At 48.0% G+C, this 19,355-nt stretch overlaps 1 protein-coding gene across 6 annotated transcripts; it reads left to right on the top strand.

The window, feature by feature from the left end:
* The first annotated feature begins 3,966 nt into the window (after window positions 1–3,966).
* Window positions 3,967–19,113, top strand: LOC308655355 (zinc finger protein 809-like). Of its 6 annotated transcripts, XM_081305428.1 has the most exons (6): window positions 3,967–4,248; window positions 5,624–5,726; window positions 6,078–6,208; window positions 14,249–14,375; window positions 14,598–14,690; window positions 17,297–19,113. In XM_081305428.1, exons 3-6 carry the CDS (start codon window positions 6,194–6,196, stop codon window positions 18,814–18,816), a joined length of 1,755 nt encoding a protein of 584 aa, XP_081161554.1. In that variant the 5' UTR covers window positions 3,967–4,248; window positions 5,624–5,726; window positions 6,078–6,193; the 3' UTR covers window positions 18,817–19,113. The 6 variants fall into 5 exon arrangements, with proteins under 6 accessions (XP_081161554.1, XP_081161557.1, XP_081161558.1 ...); XM_081305431.1 differs by lacking the exon at window positions 5,624–5,726 and having other exon boundaries at window positions 14,614–14,690; XM_081305427.1 differs by lacking the exon at window positions 5,624–5,726.
* The last annotated feature ends 242 nt before the right edge of the window (window positions 19,114–19,355 follow it).

Below are 19,355 nucleotides of genomic sequence, written 5' to 3'. Positions count from 1 at the left end.
GCTGTGTCGGCCAATAGTATATAAAAGGACTATTTGGAATTTGTGTAAATGGTCAGAGACTTCCCCTTAGCTAGGGTAGATGCTTGGTTAGAGCTCCAAGTTCTGTCTGTGGGTTGGGGTGTTAGGAGGCGAGGGGCTAGCCTCCATCAGCTCTACGACCATGGTGACAGCGCAGCCTGCTATTCAGAGGCCTTCATAGGAAAAGGAGCTCCCATCCCTGAACCAGGTGTAGGAGGGTCCTTCCAGAATATGGGAGGGATGAGGAGTAATTGTTCTTCAGTTTCTGGAGAGGCTGATGAGAATCCGTGTCCCTGGGAGGAGGAGGCAGAGTAGAGGGATTGAGGGGTGGACACGTTTTGAAGGTCACAGTGGGGTCCACATCCTTTCCCTCAGTCCATGAGACCTGGAGGGAAAGGATGCGGGAAAGGGCAGTGTCTGAAGACCCGCATAGGAGAGTGATTCGGTTCAGTGGTGGGGAGAGGACTGTCAGAGGTGACCCAGATGTCAGTTTCCTTGACTCCTGGATTAGGATGCCTGAGGAGACCAGTACCTGAAGGCAAGGTGCCCATCCCCATACTGCTGGGCAAGGCATCTTGAGAGAAATGCCACTGCTACAAAGGATGGTCCCAACTGGTGGCCTCGTGCCCTCAGGGCAGATCCTTGGTTTTCTGTTACATATAGAAAAAGGGGTGGGATGGGTCAGGCAAGTGAAGGGCTGGGGCCTGCAGGAGGGCTCTGGAGGGCCTGAAAGGGGGTGTTGATGGGTGTGATGAGGAGCTCTTTGTGAGGGCCTTTGTGGTATGGTAAAGGGGTCGGGCCAGCAGAGCATGGTTGGGCATCCAAGCCCTAAGGAATCCTGTTAATCTCAGAAATGAGAGCCTTGGTAGTAGGAACAGAAGGGGAGAAATGAGGTTTTCTGCTCCCTCGTAATGGCCTTGTGGGATGGGGTCAGTTGGAAGCCCAGGACGGTGGGAAGTGAGAGCTGGACCTTAGAGAGTGGGTCCTAAGTGTGATGTGGATGGGATCTTGGCATGTGGCTACAGAGGGTTGTGTATGTCCCATACCTGAGGATTGACCAAGGATGGGGGCAAGGGTGTTAATGAGGGAATAATTGTAGGTGGGATCAGTTGGAAGCCCATGACGGTGGGAAGTGAGAGCTGGACCTTAGAGGGAGACGCGGCGTCCTCACAAGGCCAGGAAGTTTATTTAGTGACTTGGCCGTGTGGGTTTACTGCGGTCTAGGGAAGGACTGCAGAGAAGAAGGCCATCCATGTATGGAAGCAGGAATGACCATGACAAGGATAGGTGGGGGAGGTCTCGGGCCAAGGCTTGTCCAAAAGGTGGGAGCCATCTCTAAAGCCCTGAGGAAGGACTGTCCATGTAAGTCAAGTGGACACCTGAGTGTCTGGGTCAGTCCAGGTAAAAGCAAAGAGGTCTTGGGAATCTTTGTGTAAGGGAATGGAGTGTTGAATCCCAATGCAAAGAAAAGACCACCGACTCCAATTTTAAATCAAATTAAAGCAAGCTTGTATTGTGTACACAAAGAGAGCTGATCAGGACTGTCTCAGAGAGCAGCCCCACAGCTCTCCAGGAACAAGGTTTTTTTTTTGTTGTTGTTGTTGTTGTTTTTTAAAGAGTGAGAGAGAGAGAGAGAATTTTTTAAATATTTATTTATTTTTTTTTAGTATTTGGCGGATGCAACATCTTTGTCTGTATGTGGTGCTGAGGATCGAACCCGGGCCAAACGCATGTCAGGTAAGCGCGCTACCGCTTGAGCCACATCCCCAGCCCCAGGAACAAGGTTTTTATAGCAAAAAAAGTTGCAAAGTGGGCGTATCTTGAGAACTTACAGCTAATAGGATTTTGACAAGCATAATACAAAGGCAGATAGCAGGTTAATGATCTACATGGCTTAACATTTCAAGGTAGGTAGTAAATTCAGATCCCAACATCAGAATTTATGAGGCTCCACTGAAATTTCAGAGAGGGTTTTATCTGGTCAGGGGGGGGCCAGGATTTATGAGGTGCCACTAAGGTTTCAGAGAGGGCTGTTATCTGGTCAGGGAGACCCAGGCATGGGTGAGTTCAAGGCACAAGTAGGAATTCCAAACAAGTTTAGAAAACTCAGTAATTTATAGTAAAACAGAAATTAACTTTTCATGACTTTGTTATGAGATTGACTCCCAATCATAAGATGGAATTAGGCTGGGTTCATCAGAGAAGAAGGCATCCTTAAGGTCGAGGACAGAAAAGTATGTTGTGGAGGCGGGGATAGAGGACAAGAGAGTGTATGGATCTGGAACAATGGGGTGTAAAGGGATGACTGCCATGTTGATGATGCCCAGGTCTTGGACCACATGGGAAGCGCCTGAGGGTTTTTTGAGGGGGTGGATGGGTGTGTTATAGGGAGTCTGCACAATACAATAGGCCTTTGGCTAGAAGGTCAGGAACTATGGCTTTAGATCTCTTGAGGCTGCTTAGGTACTGGGCTTCAGATGGAAAGAGGGTGGGTCCTAAGTGTGATGTGGATGGGATCTTGGCGTTTGGCTTCAGAGGGGTTGTGTATGTCCCATACCTGAGAATTGACCAAGGATGGGGGCAAGGGTGCTGATGAGGAGGTGGTTGTAGGTGATAGGAAGAGGAGGAGTAGAAGTCGGGACAAGTCCAGGAGAGAGCCCTCCATGGGAAGATTAAAGGAAATGGATGAACCTAATTTACTTAAAAGGACTCAACTTAGTAAGGGAGTAGGGCATTGGGGGATGATGAGGTAAGAGTGGGACAAAAGGATCTCGTGAATGGAGCATGTGAGAAGTGGGTCTTTAATGGTTGGTATGGTTTGCCTTACACCCTGACAATGGAGGTTGTGGAGGTAGAGGTGGGTCCCCAAAATTGGACAAGTACTGAGAGTGTAGCCCTGGTGTCCAATTCGAAAGAGATGGGCCCACCTGCTACACGGTCGGGGTGCTGGGCTCCCGGGCACCCTCAGTCATCTGTAGCTGTCCCACAAGGTCGGCCTTCGGCGTGGTGGGTGTGTAACCTCCCACCTCGCCATTGGGCAAGAGGGCAACCAACACTCAGTGGTCCACTCAGTGGCATTTAATTCAGGGACCAGAAGGTTGGCGAGGGTTAGGGCAGGCCCTGACCCAGTGGCCCAGCTGACCACACCGACAGCACCAGGGATCGGAAGGTTGGCGAGGGTTAGGTCAGGCCCTGACCCAGTGGCCCAGCTGACCACAGCCACAGCACGCTCCGGAGGGCTCTCTGTGCTTTTAGGGGCAGTGGTAGCAGTAAGAGGTCGCTGTTTGACAGCTAACCCTGCAGGCCTTTTCATCTCCGCCACCATACCCTACTTGGGGCTTGACTTGGGAGGGGAGGGCCTCCCTCCAGCTCCGCGGGTCTAGCTTGGGCGCCGGGCGGAGCAGGCCGGGCGAGGCGCCCTGAAAGGAGCACGGGATCCCATCTGGCCAGGCCCACGGGCGCAGCAGTGCTGGAGCCCCGCGAGCACCCTCCAGACACCCTGAACACCCGCCCAGAGCCTGCCCCGGGCCACCGCCGGCCGCGGGCTTCCTGACTTGTGACCAGAGGGTCTCCCACCGAGTAGCGAACGGCACTGGCGAAGCTCCGTTAGTTCAGCGGGTGATAAGCTTTTCCTGATTCTTCGGAAAAAAACAGACATTGATTTCCTGTCACTTAACGAATTAAAACCCAGACAGATCTTCCAAGGTCCAACACGCTCGCCTGCATCATCCCTAACTAAACCTCCCGCGCTGCGAGCGCCGCCCCCACACCCCGTGATCGCCCCCTAACGGGGAGGGGCTGCGGTCACGCGCGCGGGGCGGCCAATCCCGGGCCTCCGGTAGCCGGCCCCGCAGTGGACGGCCCCGCCCCTGTGGGAGGCCGGGTCGGCAGCGGTCGCCCGCTCCGCTCGGAGCGCTTCCGGAGTCCTCTGCGCATGCGCCGCCCCCCCTTCGCGCCATCTTGCTGCGGACGCTCCCGCCCCCGCGGCAGTCGGGCTAGAGTGCCGAGTGCTTGCTGGGCTGGGCCGCGCCTCCGCGCAGTGGCGCGCGGGCGCCAGCGGAAGCTGGGAGGGGACGGGTGCCGCCGCGAGGCCCGGCTTGTGGGTGTGCGCCGACACCTGAGCTCACGCCGGGGCCCCGCAGCTCCCCAGGCCGCTAGCCCGCTGTGACTGCCCCGCTCCGCCCGGGGCGCCGGTCGCCGCCCCCGTTCCGTTGGGTCCTCCCAGCCGAGGTGAGCTGTTAAGTAGCTCGAGCGCCCCGCCCCCCTAGAAGCAGGCCACCTGCGGCCGGCCGCACTGTGTGCCCGTGGTGTCATTGGAGCCAGTGGGGTTTCTGGGGCCCTCCGGCTGCGGCGGCAGGGCTCTGCCCTGGACGCTGGGACTCACTGCTCCGGAGCGTTCCGAGCCAGGTGGGCGGGGGTTTGGCTGGATTCGAAGCCAGCTTTGAAGGTAGATGGAAGAAACCTACGTGTCAGGCAGCCTTGAAGGTAGATGGAAGAAACCTACGTGTCAGGTTCTGTCTTCCCAGTTCCCGACTTAAAGAGAAGCCGGCGGGCGGTGCGCTGCGGGCTCGGTCGACCTAAGTTAGCGGCTGTGTCCCTCTCCTCCCCTGCGGACCCTTCCCCGGGCACCTGTCCCGGAATGGCCGCTGTGCCCCCTCAGCTCGCCCTCTCTGCAGGGGGACGTCCCCGATTTCAGGGAGGGGGATTCCACCTTCACTTTGAGGACAGCCGCCCGAAGTTGGAGCTTACAGTGTCCTATACCAGACTGGTGTCCGAGGGACAGTAAGTTCTAACGGGGTTGGGGTCCTGGGTGATGATGGCCCCCCTAATCTTGGGGCAAAGTAAAAGTAAGCCTTACAGAGTCTGAAGGAAAGTGCCGCCAGAAAGTTTGCCTCGGGCCGCATTTTCAGAGGAGGCCAGGGCAGAGAGCCGTGCCCTGGATGGGCTTTGCCTGGCCCAGACAGGGGGAGACAGGAACCCTGGACTGGGCTTTGCCTAGCCCAGACAGCAGGAGACAGGAGCCCTGGACTGGGCTTTGCAAAGCCTGGCTCAGTCAGCGGGAGACAGGAGCCCTGGATTCGCTTTGCCTGGCCCAGACAGCAGGAGCGCAGCAAGGCTCCTCTAGTAATGCTCCACCAGAAGCTGTCACCAGGTAGTCAGTTCTGGAGGTTTGGGACCAGTTGTCTGTAAAGAGTTCGGTCAGACAGAGAAGGGGAGGCCGGAGCCTTGGAAATGTTATCTATTGGAGGGGCCTGAAGGTGTGGTCTGGGGTGGAGAAATACCTGTAATACCTGGGCAGTCTGCCCACAGTACTCTTTGAACATTCCACTTCTTCATTGTTCCCAAATTGCTTCCAATGTCTTAGCTCTCAGACCTGGTTTATCACCAAATCTGGCATCTAGAAATCTGCTGATCCTCCCTCTCGCCTGATGGATTTTCCTGGTAATTCAGGAAAGGTTTGCCAAGGAGTCTCTACCAAATATGAAAGTTTTATTATTGTTGTTGTTTGTTTTTTTTTGTTGTTATTGTTTTTTTGTACTGGAGATTGAACTCAGGGGCACTCACCACTGAACCACTTCCCCGCCCTATTTTGTATTTTATTTAGAGACAGGGTTTCACTGGGTTACTTAGCACCTTGCTAAGTTGCTGAGGCTGGCTTTGAACTTGCAATCTTCCTGCCTCAGCCTCCCAAGCGGCTGGAATTGCAGGTGTGTGCCACTGTGCCTGGCTAAAGGTTTTAAAAATTGAATTTGTGGAAGTGTGACTTGCCCTGGATCGCTCTTCAGCTGGCCTTATCCGTCAAAATAGGCATTTGCTTATTTTTGAAATGATTTTGTGACATTGAAGTCAAATTAGAACATTGCTTTAAAATACCTACCCTTAAATATTTTTATATTTTTTTGATCCCCAATGCTTTCCGTGGTTCTTGTGACCTCTCTACCAATAATGGACTTGTAGATGTGTTTTCAGGGCTCTTTGTGGGGCCGTAGTAAGGTGTAAAGGGCTAAGTTCTTCCACAGGGGAGCTTTTTAAAAATCTTTCTTTTTGGTCTTTTCCAGCCAGTGTGTTGGTCTGAGCAGGAGAATCTAGGACCACGCCCCCTGCCCATTTCCCTCATGACTTCACCTTATTCACCTTTTCTGCCTGCTTCCAGTGTTTCCAGGAGCACTGAAAAATGAGTGAGACTCCAGTGAGTTGTTTTTATTCATTCCTCACTTGGTTTGCATTATACTGCATGGGGTTTGTGGGTCCATGACTTAAAACAGAAAAGTAGAAATAAGTAAAACTGAGTCTGAAGTTAATGTTCATAAATAAAGTTGGCACACAGTTAGGTGCAGGTTTTGACTTCAGGGTCCTCACCTTGGAGGAGCAGTGTGTACCTGGCCTTTCTGATGTTGTGCTGGAAAGGCAGACACATTTCTCACAGGATTGGAGGAAACCTGAGGAAAGAGCCTGCTCAGCTTTCATGAGACACCGTCTTCCTGTTGTGGACTCTTCACTGCTTTACAGCTTCCTTAATGAGGTTCTCCTGGAGTTCTTCAGAGAGCGTGGCCCACACAGCTTTGGAAGGCTGTCTTGGATGTCAGTGGGGCTAAGTCAACCCCACAGCCTTCAGTGCACCTGTGCATGCAGTGGCACTCACAGAAGGCTGTGTTTATGTTCCTGTGTATGATGGTGCAGCACACTAATGGAATGCTTTTCTGTTGAGCAGACACAGCTCATCTGCACATTAACCCACTCACTGTGGTCTCAGTTCCTCAGAAACTCACCAGGAACCCACACAGTGAAATCTAGTGACTGTTCTCAGGTCTTGACTTGAGTCTGTTGAGTTTGAAACTAGTGTTCTCAATTTTCTTTTGGAACTCCTTAGTTTCCATTCATTTTTTTTAAAGTTTTTTTTTAAGTTATATATGATGGAATGTATTTTGAGATGTCATATATACATGGAGTATAACTTCTCAGTCTTGTGGTTGTAAATTGTATAGAGTTATACTGGTCTTGTATTCATACACGAACATAGAAAAGTTTTGTCCTATTCAGTCCCGTGAACCTCCACTGCACGCCCCCATTGTGCATCAGCATCCACATATCAGAGAGAATATTAGGCCTTTGTGATTGGCTTATTTTACTTGGCGTGATAGCCTCCAGTTCCATCCATTTACTGGCAAATGCCATAATTTTATTCTTCTTTATAGCTGAGTTAATATTCCTTGTGTATATGTACCACTTACCTTCTTGATGTAGCTCATTCAGATAGTTTATCTGTTGCCCCTTTGTCCCAATCAGTCTCTTTTTTTTTCTTTCTTTCTTTTTCTTTTTTTTTTTTTTTTGTGATACTGGGGATTGAACCTATCCACTGAACCACATCCCCCCACCACCTTTTTTTTTTTTCTTTAGAGACAGGGTTTTGCTGAATTGCTTAGGGACTTGCTCAGGTTGGCTTTGAATCTGTGATCCTCCTGCCTCAGCCTCCCAGGCCTCTGGGTTTCTTGAAGAAACCAGCCTGACCTCTTCCTTAGCCTGTAGACAACACATTCAGCTCTCATGTTGGCAGCGTCCAAAGTGCAGATGAAAACCACATCCTTTTGGTCTTCAAATATGGTCGCCCCTGTCCAGCTGCTTTACAGACCATAAAGGTGGGTTCTCTGGACTCAGATCTCATCTCACCTGATTTCAAGTCTGGCTGCTTTTGTTGATTTTTCCCTTTTATTCCGCGCCTTCAGTAATGCCCCTGGGGAGGAAGGGCAGTTGGTGCTCACAAGCACAGTAACTGTTCATTGCATTGGAAGTGCCATTCTTGGAAGAATGCGGAGGCTGTGCTCCTGGGTGATTAGGTCTGTCCCTGTGGATTATTTCTCTACCCAGAGTGACTCCTTAGCATTCAGAGGTTAATGGGGCAGTTTTGAACAAGGGTCAGTTAATAGAGTTGATAGACAATGCAAAGAATAAAAACAAGATAAAGATTTTATAATGTGTATCTTTGCTTATGGAAGTTTATGTCAGCGATTTGATCTATAGTTTTTATTAATACATAGTTTTATTTTGTAATTTAGAAATAAGTGGCATGTTTGTAAACTCTTAAAGATTTTATTCTTTTTTTATTTCTGATAACCACTTAAAAATGGGAAAAATGAATGCATATCAGTTGTAACTGTTTATGGAATATACTTGTTAATAGTTGCTTAAGGAAGAAAGTTTTAAATCCACTTAACTGAACATTTAAAATTCATAATTATAGCTTCATATCTAACATGGAACCTACTTTGTTAATTTGCCTTGAACTTAATATCCAAGTCTAACCGTATCCTCCCTGTTCAAATGAGGGTACCACCTAAGGTCTCTAATGAATTTTTGTTCTTCTAGTTATCAGCTGAGTAACATGGAACTACAGAACCTACAGGCTTATTATGTGTCATGGTTTTGTGGGTCAGGCAAGGGGACTGGGCAGTGTTGGTGGGCTGCTTCATGGTGCCAGTCATCTTAGCTAGAAGGACCCTGGTGGCTAAGGACCTGGGGCCACCAGCCTCTCTGGCTCTGGCAGTCTCGGGAAGTCAGATGTGCCTGGCTTCTCTAGAGACCCAGGTGGAAGCTGCGAGCCTTCTGTGGTCTTCCCTCAGAAGTCTCAGATGGCCTTCCTGACACAAGCCTGGTCAGGCACATCCCTAGGACCACTCCTGCTTAAGGAGAGGCCTTTAGACTCTGCCTTTCAGAGAGAGTAGTGAGACGCACCAGTTGTTAGTGTGCTGTTCCCTCCCTTTCTCTCCCTTGTGAAGCATGCTTTGTCCATCTCCAGAGCCTCAAAGTCCCTTTATTGGTATCTGGGATTGAACCTAGGGGTGCTCAACCACTGAGATACATCCCCAGCTCTTTTTGTTTTTTTATTTTGAGACAGGGTCTCAAAAGTTACTTAGGACCTCATCGAGTTGCTGAGGCTTGAACTTAGTTTCCTCCTGCCTCAGCCTCGCAAGTCACTGGACTAGAGGAGTGCGCCATTGCGACTGGCCTCTAAACCTTTTTGTATCAAAGTGTTGGTAGAAGGCTCAGCTAAGTCTTGGTGACCAGCCATCTGTACTTCCCACACACCCCCTCCATACTGAGGAGATAGGAGTGACTCTGGTGGACACTCCCTGCAGCAGTGGTCAGAAAAACTGCTCCTAGTGGCCACCTGCTCTGATTCTTAGCTTAGAGTCCAGTCCTCCTCCCTGAGAAAGGTGCTTTGTGCCTCCTTACTCCCCTGGCTTTGCAATTCTCTATCAGTGTTCTTCTTAAACATCTGGGTTCTTAGTGGAACATCTTTTGTCACTGTTTTTGGTTATAAGTGGGGGATCCTGTGGCCTCCTTTTCAGTTTTTTTTTCTGACTCCAGACATGAATTATAAGAAATACTTTCTTTAAGTGAAGTGAGCTCCAGCTGTACTGGCATGTATTAGACCTGAGCCACCCTCGTGCACTCGGGGACAGGCTTTTTGTTCTCTGGCAGCTGCTTCTGTCCTGGGCACTGGGGGACAGCCTTGGAAGGCCCACTTTTTACCAGGCCCGCTCTGTGTCTCGCCCCAAGATCTTAGAATGCAGGAAATATTTTTGGTCTCTGATCTGGGCCACAAAGCCGTTTCTGACTTTTTAAAAAAAATTTTTTAATATTTATTTATTTTTTTTTAGTTTTCGGTGGACACAACATCTTTGTTGCTGAGGATTGAACCTGGGCTGCACGCATGCCAGGCGAGTGCGCTATCACTTGAGCCACATCCCCAGCCCCGTTTCTGACTTCTAAAGAGTAAGAAAAACCAGGGATAGAAATAGTTTTATTTCAAACCTGCAGAATATTGGATCCTCCATATTTCTTCCAGATTCTGTGTGGAAATTAAACATCCTTGCTTATTAGTTCATTTCTCATCTTTTTGTTTGTTTTTCTAGATCCTATGTGTTTAGATACCCTCCCACCTCTCTTTTTTTTTTTTTTTTTGGGGTCTTGGGAATTGAAACCAGGTGCTTAACCACGGAGCCACCCACCAAGTTTGTTTTAATTTTTAATTTGAGACAAGGTCATGCTAAGTTGCAAAGGCTGCGTTTGAACTTGTGACCTTGCTGCCCAAGTCTGGAACGGCAGGTGTGTGCCATCCCAGATGAAAATGGCTTCATCTTTTGGTAGCATCTGTTTGGTCTTATAGCAAGTGCCATGTGTCATGGCTTTTTATTACTGTAGCACCCCATTTCTGACTACCAGATTCTGTTCTGTTTATCTGTTGTGCTTTAAAACCATCCCAAAACTTGTTATAAGGGAGAGAGAGAACCAATTGAGAATTCCCATCCAGCATATATACATATATGTTATCATCAGGGTGCCAGTTGGGGTCCAGGTCCTTCATGTCCTGAACAAAGAATTGAGCAAGACACAGAGGTAGCAAAGTACAGAGTTCTTTTTTTTTTTTTTAAATACCTTTATTTTATTTGTTTATTTTTATGTGGTGCTGAGGATCGAACCCAGGGCCTCACATGTATGAGGCAGGTACTCTACCACTGAGCTACAGTCCCAGCAAAGTACAGAGTTCTTGAAGGTGAAAATAGCAAGAGTGGGCCAAGCAAGAGGGTGAGGCAGGGGCGCTCTCAAGGCCTCAGTGTCTGAAAGTTAGGGTCTTAGGTCCTGAGCTGTGGAGCATTCTCTTCCCTACATGGACCTGACTGATAACCTTACCCCATTTACTCCCATTGGTTACCTTATGTTACAGGATTAGAATATTTTCTAATTTCCTTCTCCCCATTGGTTACTTAGAAAACATAATTAGAATACAGTCTCCTTTATCCCATTTGTCATTTTAAAATTCACACCTATGGCTGGAGTTGTCACTGACATGAGTCCTCAGTGGTGGGAGTTGTCATAGTAATAGAATTTATTGTAAGCAGGGACAGGACTCTTCTCCTTGTATGAGATGAAGCTGAGCATGGTGGTGCACACCTGTGGTCCCAGTGGCCTGGGAGATTGAGGCGGGAGGATTGCACATTTAAAGCCAGCCTCTGCAACTTTAGCAAGGCTGTGAGTAACTGAGACCCTGACTCTAAATGAAAATTAAAAAGGGCTTGGATTTGACTCAGTGGTTATGAACCCTTGAGTTCAATCCCTGGTACAAAAAAACAGTAGAGATAGAGAAAAATATACAGTGCTGACACTGTTCAGGGACAGCGAGAGGAGCTTGATGTCGCTTCTGCTTCCACTTAAGTGTGAGTGTGGCTTTCTTCTGCCACTGCAGGCTAGCCTCCCTTCATGGCTTCCAGGGCTGTCCCACCTCAATGCTGCCTTGGTGGCCAGAGATGAGAGCTCTCAGGAAGCTTCCCTCCAAGGTGACCACTTGCCTGCGAACGTCAGGTGGCTACCTTGTTAGCGTGACCCCCTGGAATAGGTGCCTGCTTGCTTTAAACCCCACTAAGAGCTTCTCTGCACAGGAACCTACTAGGATCTCGTCCTTGCCCCATGATCACCCACAGTCCAGACTCTTGTCTTCCCACACTCCCGTCACCTGTGTGCTCCTCACTTTTCTCACCTGTGTGTGTGTGCATTGCTGTGTGTCATGTGTAGGTGCACAGTTGTATATGTCATCATATACAAACCCTTTGTTCAGATCAAGGAAGAATAGCAGGAGTCTTTTTCTTCTTTTAAAGAATTAATTTTAACATTTCTTGCAAGATGGGCAGTGTGTGGGCTCTCTCGTCCAGCGAGGAGGTCCATGGAACAGGGTAGAGGAGAGTGTAGCTGCAGAGTCACTAATCAAGACCTCCAGAGACCAAGCAGGAAGCAGGTCTGATTTTAGTGCACAGTAGCTAAGCAGATTACAGGCAGCCACCAGTGCAATGTCTGCTAACTGTACTTTCAGCGACCAATTGAGGAGTGGGCGGTGGAGCAAGCCCAGGGACTGCAACACATGACCTCACGCCCAGGGCTGTGCCTGTGGGGTAAGCAGCCTGCTGCTCACATACCTAGCACGAGGGGAGAGGCCTGTGCCACCTTAAAGTATGCCATGAATGCAGTACCCCAGGCACTTGTCCCCACATCTCCCCCATCTAACTGTGCTGCAAGGACCTCAGCCAGATTGCTGTTTTTCATCTGGTGGCCTTTACATGGTTACGTAAGCATCTCACAACACAAGAAAAAATTATCACTATGATAAACAGTAGGGCCAGGGTAATAGCATTATAAGGATTAGTTAATCTGGCTATCAGGTTTTTCCAGTGCTCAGTCAGTCCCTGGAAGAAAGAAGAGGTTGTCAAGATAGACACCTTTGTCTCATTGATTTTTGACAATTGCCTTAGTAAGGTTTTGCATAGTCATAACACAGTTAGCATCCCAAGTGCCCTTAATATGCAGAGAAAAACTGGAGAAGTGTAAGGTTACATTTTCAGATACAGCATATTGAGTGACACATACTATGAAACTCAGGGTCAAAAGTGAGCCTCTGCAACAAAACAGAATATCTAGTTGTTCCTGGTGAGGTCTAGTTCTTGCTGATGACTAAAATAGCAGCTTGGAAGAGTTTACTTAAGTCACTTTGAATGGCAAAGGCTTCTGCCACGGCAGTGGACACATTGTTCACAGTCTGAGCAGTCTGGATACTCCAAGTGAATGAAGCAGTGACAGTGGCTGTGGCGGCATTGGTGGTCACCAGGGCAGTAATCCCAGTGATGATGAGGCTAATTGCACACCTTGTCTGGTGCAGGATCTCATTTAGAAGATTCTTCATCTCCATGTCCCATGGACTCCTCCACTCTCTGGACAGGGTCACTGGAAGCCAGATTGCTGGGGGCACTCTGAGGATAAAATATAGGTTTAGCTTTCACAGCAGGGACTAGACAATTTGTGAGCCAGCAGGATGTATTGACTGCACAAGGGATCTCTGCATGAGTGATGTTTATGCCATCATTGATTATTAGCATGGCAAAAGGTGGCATAACACAAGCTTGTGCATAGTGGGTATGGGTATCATTTGTCACAAAGGCAAATCCATGGTCAAGGTCTGGACTCAATATAGACCCATTAATCCACCTGGCTGTTGGAGTTAGCAATATTGGCGTGATGTCCATCATGCCATACTGATTTCCTGCCTACTGGTTGGTAATGGCTTGTCCTGTGAGCAGTTACTGCAGTGGCCTGTATGGTTTGGGGGCATATCAGTTATATTCCAGGGAGCTGCGCCTGCCCAGGTGCATAGATATTGTTCTTCCCCAGAGAAATTCTTCTTATCAAGGAGATAAGCTATGGCAGTGACACATTATTCCATGGGATGCTACCATTATCTGAGGGGAGCTTTCCAAAAGTGTTATTGGGCATGTTGGCAGCAAGGGTTTCTTGCATTTGTCATGGGAAAGTCTATGCCTACAGGTAGCATTAACTATACTTCTAAGGCCAGCGAGAGACAGCCCAACACATGACTTATTATAGTTATCTACAATAGTTTCTCTGGCAAGAGCAAAACAGAGGGGATTGTCCCGATTGTAGGTCTCATTATTATCAACTATGGAGAAACAAATGGGCAGGGTAGGTATGGAAATGCTGGTATTTCAGGTACAGTTACCCAAGTAACTCAAGCTTAAGCTCTGACACAGCACATCAAGTCAGGCTCTGCCTGAGTGGCTTTCTGGGGACCAGCATGTTAGGAAGAAGAGTGCTCCGATCTGCCCCACAGTGGAAGCTGGGGAGTTCCGAGGTGCACGCAGTCCTGGTGTGTTTGCCTAGCACGTGTTGTGTGGTGCTGTGGCTGGACTGGAGTGGGGACTTCATGATCTGAAGAACATGGCACCTCTTCTTTTCCAGTGAGGTGCATGTTACGGCACACAACAGGGCTCTCCTTTCTCCTGTCTCACCCCAGCCTGTATAGAAGTTGGGTCCAGATTAGTGCGTTAGACACCTTCTTCCTGGTGTTTATACTATGTCTTCATGCCAGATCACATGGTCTGTGGAGCAGCAGGATTTTAGTCATGTTTATTTCCACTAACAAGGATGGTTTTAGGTCTATACGGTAAACTGTGAAAATCTTTACAATAATCTAATAATTATAGTGGCAGAATTTTTCTGATTTTCCTTTCTCCCTTGATGTAAAGTACAAAGCAAACTCGTAATTTTACATGAGATATTTGGACACGGACACACACACACACACACACATACATAGGAGTTAATGTCCAGATTCTTGTTTTTGTGCCCAGGGTGGAGGGCTTGGACTGAGGAGACATGTTCATTACAGGGGATGGTGTCCTTTGAGGATGTGTCTGTGGACTTCACCTGGGAGGAGTGGCAGGACCTGGACGATGCTCAGAGGACCCTCTACAGGGATGTGATGCTGGAGACCTACAGCAGCCTGGTGTTCTTGGGTGAGTGAAATGCCCTAGTAACTCGCAGAAGGAACACTTTGTTCCTTGGTGAAAAATGTAGGCACCGTTTGTAGCATTTCATGCCACTTAGGTTGAAAACTCGAGTCCGTGAATAACGCATTACCCCTCTGTAGCCAAAGGTTCCTGCGGGCCCCTTTATTGCCCAGCTTCTAGGTGGGCTGCTGTCATTCTCCAAAGTTCTGCATTATTTCTCATTAACAGGGCTTTTCATTACCAGACCTGAAGTTATTTTCAAGTTGGAGCAAGGAACAGAGCCATGGCTGGTTAAAGAAGCCCTGGACCGGTTCCTTCCAGGTCAGTCTGTGTGCTGGGCATGGGAGGCCAGGAGGAACAAGCAGGGCAGAGGTTGGCTTTGCCCTGCACCCTCACACCTTGTCGGCTCAGGGAGGCTGTGGCTCACGTGCCCCTGCTGTGCTGAGTTCTCCGTCCACTGGCGCTAGCTTAAGCCCACCTTCCCTGTGGCTGCTTTTGCTACCCACCTTTCCAGTGTCCTCATTGCCCTGCTTTCTCCACGCTGTGGACTTTGTTCAGATGTTAGTTCATACGTTCATTTATCCTTTCTGTGTATCTTTTTTTAAAATTTTTATTTATTTTTTTTAGTCATACATGACAGTAGAATGCATTTTGACATATAATACATACATGGAATGTACATACATCAATCATATTGTCTATTCTATTCTGCTGCCCTTCCTATCCTCCCTACTCCTCCCCTCCTCTCCCATCCTTTCTCTCTATCCAATCTAATGTGACACTTTTTTTTCTTTTTCTCATTACAACATCATATATGTAATCTGTATAACAATGAGGTTCTCCTTCCATCTTCTGTGCAACTCCCCTTCTCCCTCTTTTTTCCTCCCACCTCTCTTCCCTATTTAGTGGTAGTCTTCTTCTCATGCTCTTCCTCCCTATCCCATTTTGAGTCACCCCCATTATATCAGAGAAGACATTTGGCATTTGTTTTTTAGGGATTGGCTAACTTCACTTAGCATAATCTGCTCTAATGCCATCCATTTGCCTGCAAATGCCATGATCTTGTTATTTTTTAGTGCCGAGTAATATTCCATTGTGTATAAATGCCACATTTTTTAATCCATTCATCTATTGAAGGGCATCTAGGTTGGTTCCACATTCTAGCTATTGTGCTGCTATAAACATTGATGTGGCTGTGTCCCTGTAGTATGCCCTTCTTAGGTCTTTTGGGTATAGTCCAAGAAGGGGAATAGCTGGGTCAAAAGGTGGTTCTATTCCCAGCTTTCCAAGGAATCTCCATACTCTTTCCAAATTGGCTGCACCAATTTGCAGTACCACCAGCAATGTATGAGTGTACCTTTTTCCCCAAATCCTCGCCAGCACTTATTGTTGTTTGACTTCTTAATGGCTGCCACTTTCTTCGTATCTTAATTGAGCAGATTTTAAGCTTGATAATATTATAGTTGTACATAATACCACAGTGCTCAAAGTGATGCCTTTTTTTCTTATAGTTTACAGTCTGATGAGAGGGAAATGAGAATGATATTATAGGTTGTTGGATTAGAACTACGAGGCATATTTAATCAGTGAGAGAGAGAGAAGTGTCGTGTGATGGTTCAAGAAGGGGGTCAGAGAAGGTGATATCAGGGGATGTTAGGAGTCTGCTTTGGCATAGCTGCAGTTTGAGTAGCCGCTTTTCCAATGTTGACATATAGTCTATAGGAAATGTAAAATCTAGATTCAAGAGTGGGACGACTTAGAGATACAGATTTAGAAATCAGTGGTTTAAAGCTGTTAATTAAGTCATTTTTATTGAGTAAGTCATCTTTACAATTGATAAGAAAATGAGAAGAAAGGTCCAAGAGTTAATCTCATGTACCACAATGTTGGAAATCAGGAAGCCGAGGAAGACCTGGCATAGGAGCATGATAAGGGAGGTCCTGGACTTGGAAGGGACCAGGAGGTTCTGGTTCCCAGGGCCAAATGAACCAGTGTGTGTTGCAGTGCTCAGACTTGTGGGGGCATGGATCTTGAATTCAGCATTTCTGCCTTCCATTTGTGGAAATCATTCTAAAATAACAGAATGAGAAATGAACAGGAGATTCCATTTTCTATGACACTGGGAGGTAGCTAAACACCAACACAATACAGAGCAGAGCATTACCAAGCAGGGCCATGTGCTGGACCTGGGAAATGGTACTCCAGGGCTGCTGGCCGCAGAGGTGGTACAGAGCTAGAACCTCTGGCCAGGAGGGTTGTCCAGGTCGAGGTTACAGTTCCTCAGGCCTGGTTCAGAGGAGCACAGGGAACTGGGTTCAATTAGGAATTTGCAGGAAGCTATCCTGGTTCAACATGGGGAAGAGGAGGTTTTTCTTTTAATTTGAAATCCCCTAAAAGCCTCTAGCCACTTCCCCGGGAGTTGTGAAAACTAAATAAACACATATGGTTCCCATCCCTAAGCCATATTCCTTCCAGACAAATAACCTTCCTGCACCTGCAGGTAGCCAATCCATAAAGTCTTTCCAGTCTTCAAAACAGAACTGGTATGAATGCCAGCAGGAGATACCCACCATTGTTAATAAAATAGAGGGAGGAATTGAGAAAATAAATGGCCAATAGTTAGCACTTAGTTTAAAATTGCAACCAGCCACTAAGGACATATTTTTACCAAAAATTTCTTCACAATATAAAAAAGAAAAAAGTGAATCAATGAAAAGCAATTTAGCACTAGAAAATCAATTAATGTAACATTTCACTGTCAAAAAGAAAAACCATACACTTATAAAGCCAGTATTTATTGACTCCTATAAAATCTTATGCTGCTGTGATAGGAAGAAACTTCTTTACATTTACATGACCATTCTATAAAGGGTGCTGACGTGTGGTTCATGGGAGTGTTTGTTTATTTCTTATTTTCTTCATTTCAGATGTGCAGATAGCTGATGATGTGGTTGAGAACAGCCAAGAAAATCACGGTAGACACTTGTGGCAAGTTGTTGTCAACAGCAGCATATCAGCTATGGAGAGACTTGAATTAGGAAAGGCATTTCATTTGAGTTCAAAATGTATTTCAAATCTGATAGTAAATAATGGGAACTCTTCAGTAATGAGACCTCAGGAGTTGGATGTGTACCAACTCATGCCTTTCTCTGGAGGGCCTGTTGTGAGATGTGCAGCAGAGAAGCCTGGTGCCTACAAGGTGCCCGGGAAGGCCCTCACACACAGTGAACTCCTCAGTCAGAGCCACAAGGCCCAGGCTGGGCAGCAGCATCTGGAAGGTGGGGGACAAGGGAGTGCCCTCAGCACAGAGAGGGGCAGCATGGCAGGGACCTGTATGCACAGAGAGTGTGGGAACAGCTGTGTGTCTCCCCAGGCAGGGAGGAAACCCTTCACATGTGGTCTGTGTGGCAAGACTTACTCCAGAGCATCTGCCCTTGCTGACCATCAGAAAAAGCACACAGGAGAGAAGCCCTACAAGTGCAGCAGATGTGAGAAGTCCTTCTTTGTTAGATCTGTTCTTAGAGACCACCAGAGAACACACACTGGGGAGAGGCCCTACACATGCAGCAGCTGTGACAAGTCCTTCTGCCATCGGTCGGCCCTCATTACGCACCAGAGGATCCACACTGGGGAGAGGCCCTATGAATGCTGTGAATGTGGGAAGGCCTTCCGAAGGAAGTCGGCGCTCATCATCCATCGCAGGATTCACACAGGAGAGAAGCCCTATGAGTGTGAGGTGTGCAAGAAAGCCTTCTGTCAGAAGTCAGTCCTCAGCTTACATCAAAGGACTCACACAGAAGAAAAGCCCCACGAGTGTGACCAGTGTGGAAAAGCCTTCTGCCGGAAGTCGGCCCTTACCATCCATCAGAGGATCCACACGGGAGAGAAGCCCTACGAGTGTGCACAGTGCAAGAAGACCTTCTGTCAGAAGGCAGGCCTCACTCTGCACCAGAGGACTCACACAGAAGGAAAGCCCCATGAGTGTGACCAGTGTGGAAAGACGTTTTTCCTGAAGTCGGGTCTCGTCATGCATCACAGGACTCACACGGGGGAGAAACCCTTCAAATGCAGTGAGTGTGGAAAGGCCTTTTCCCAGAAGACCCACCTCCGGAGGCACCAGAGCATGCATACCGGGGAGAAGCCCCACACATGTGCCCAGTGTGGGAAAGCCTACTTTCATAAGTTGGATCTCACCAAACACCTGCGGATTCACACTGGCGAGAAGCCCCACGTGTGTGCTCAGTGTGGGAAAGCTTTTCGCATGAAGTCCTACCTCCACGTGCATCAGAGAACACACACTGGGGAGAGGCCGTACGAGTGCAGCAGGTGTGGGAAAGCCTTTCGCCGCAAGTCACATCTCAGCAGTCATCAGAAGACTCACCTGGGAGCTGCTCAGCATGGTGGAGACTGGCTGTGTGTGCTACAGAGAGCCCCATCTGTTCTCTAGCTCACCTGCCCACCCTTGCCTCTGCCTGCTGCGGGAAGAGCCTGCAGCTGCCTGGGTTCATGCGGTGTAGACACAAGGGACCAATGTTGCTTCCAGGTCAGATGACAGACATTCCCTGTGACACTGCCTGAGTTCTTGAGTCCCATGATACCCAGAGTGGCCCTGAGAAATCTTGTTAGAGAAGGTGACTGTGACCAAGAGAGAAGGAGTTGCCTGAAGAGATCAGATGGCTTCTCCTCTCTCTTTCCAAGCCTCCATTTATACCTCGTAGGAGTGAGAAATAAATCCTCCTCTGTTGAGCCATTTTTCGTGTGATCTGTTTGCATTACAACCCACTGAGGCACATTCCCTGTACAAGCTTTTGAGAGAACTTTTCAGCCCTTGTTATGAAATTCACACAGAAACCTGTCATCATCTTTTATTCCTTGTTCAGTTTACCAGAAAATCAGAGCGATAATGCCACAAATTGGGAACACCTTTTCAGGCAGAACATGGAGAATGAAGTAAATTTTTATAATATCTTTATTGTGTCAAAGCTT

Source organism: Spermophilus citellus (assembly GCF_964194105.1).
Source record: "Spermophilus citellus genome assembly, chromosome: 1".
NCBI classification, from domain to species: Eukaryota; Metazoa; Chordata; class Mammalia; order Rodentia; family Sciuridae; genus Spermophilus; species Spermophilus citellus.
Note: the sequence above shows the minus strand (reverse complement) of the source record. Positions and strands in the feature narration are given on the sequence as shown.

What these genes read in the sequence shown, in the direction of transcription:
- LOC308655355 (XM_081305427.1), top strand. An exon ending in CAGCAGCCTGGTGTTCTTGG is followed by an intron (nt 14,376 to 14,597) that starts GTGAGTGAAATG and finishes TCTCATTAACAG; the next exon opens with GGCTTTTCATTACCAGACCT. An exon ending in CCTGGACCGGTTCCTTCCAG is followed by an intron (nt 14,691 to 17,296) that starts GTCAGTCTGTGT and finishes TCTTCATTTCAG; the next exon opens with ATGTGCAGATAGCTGATGAT.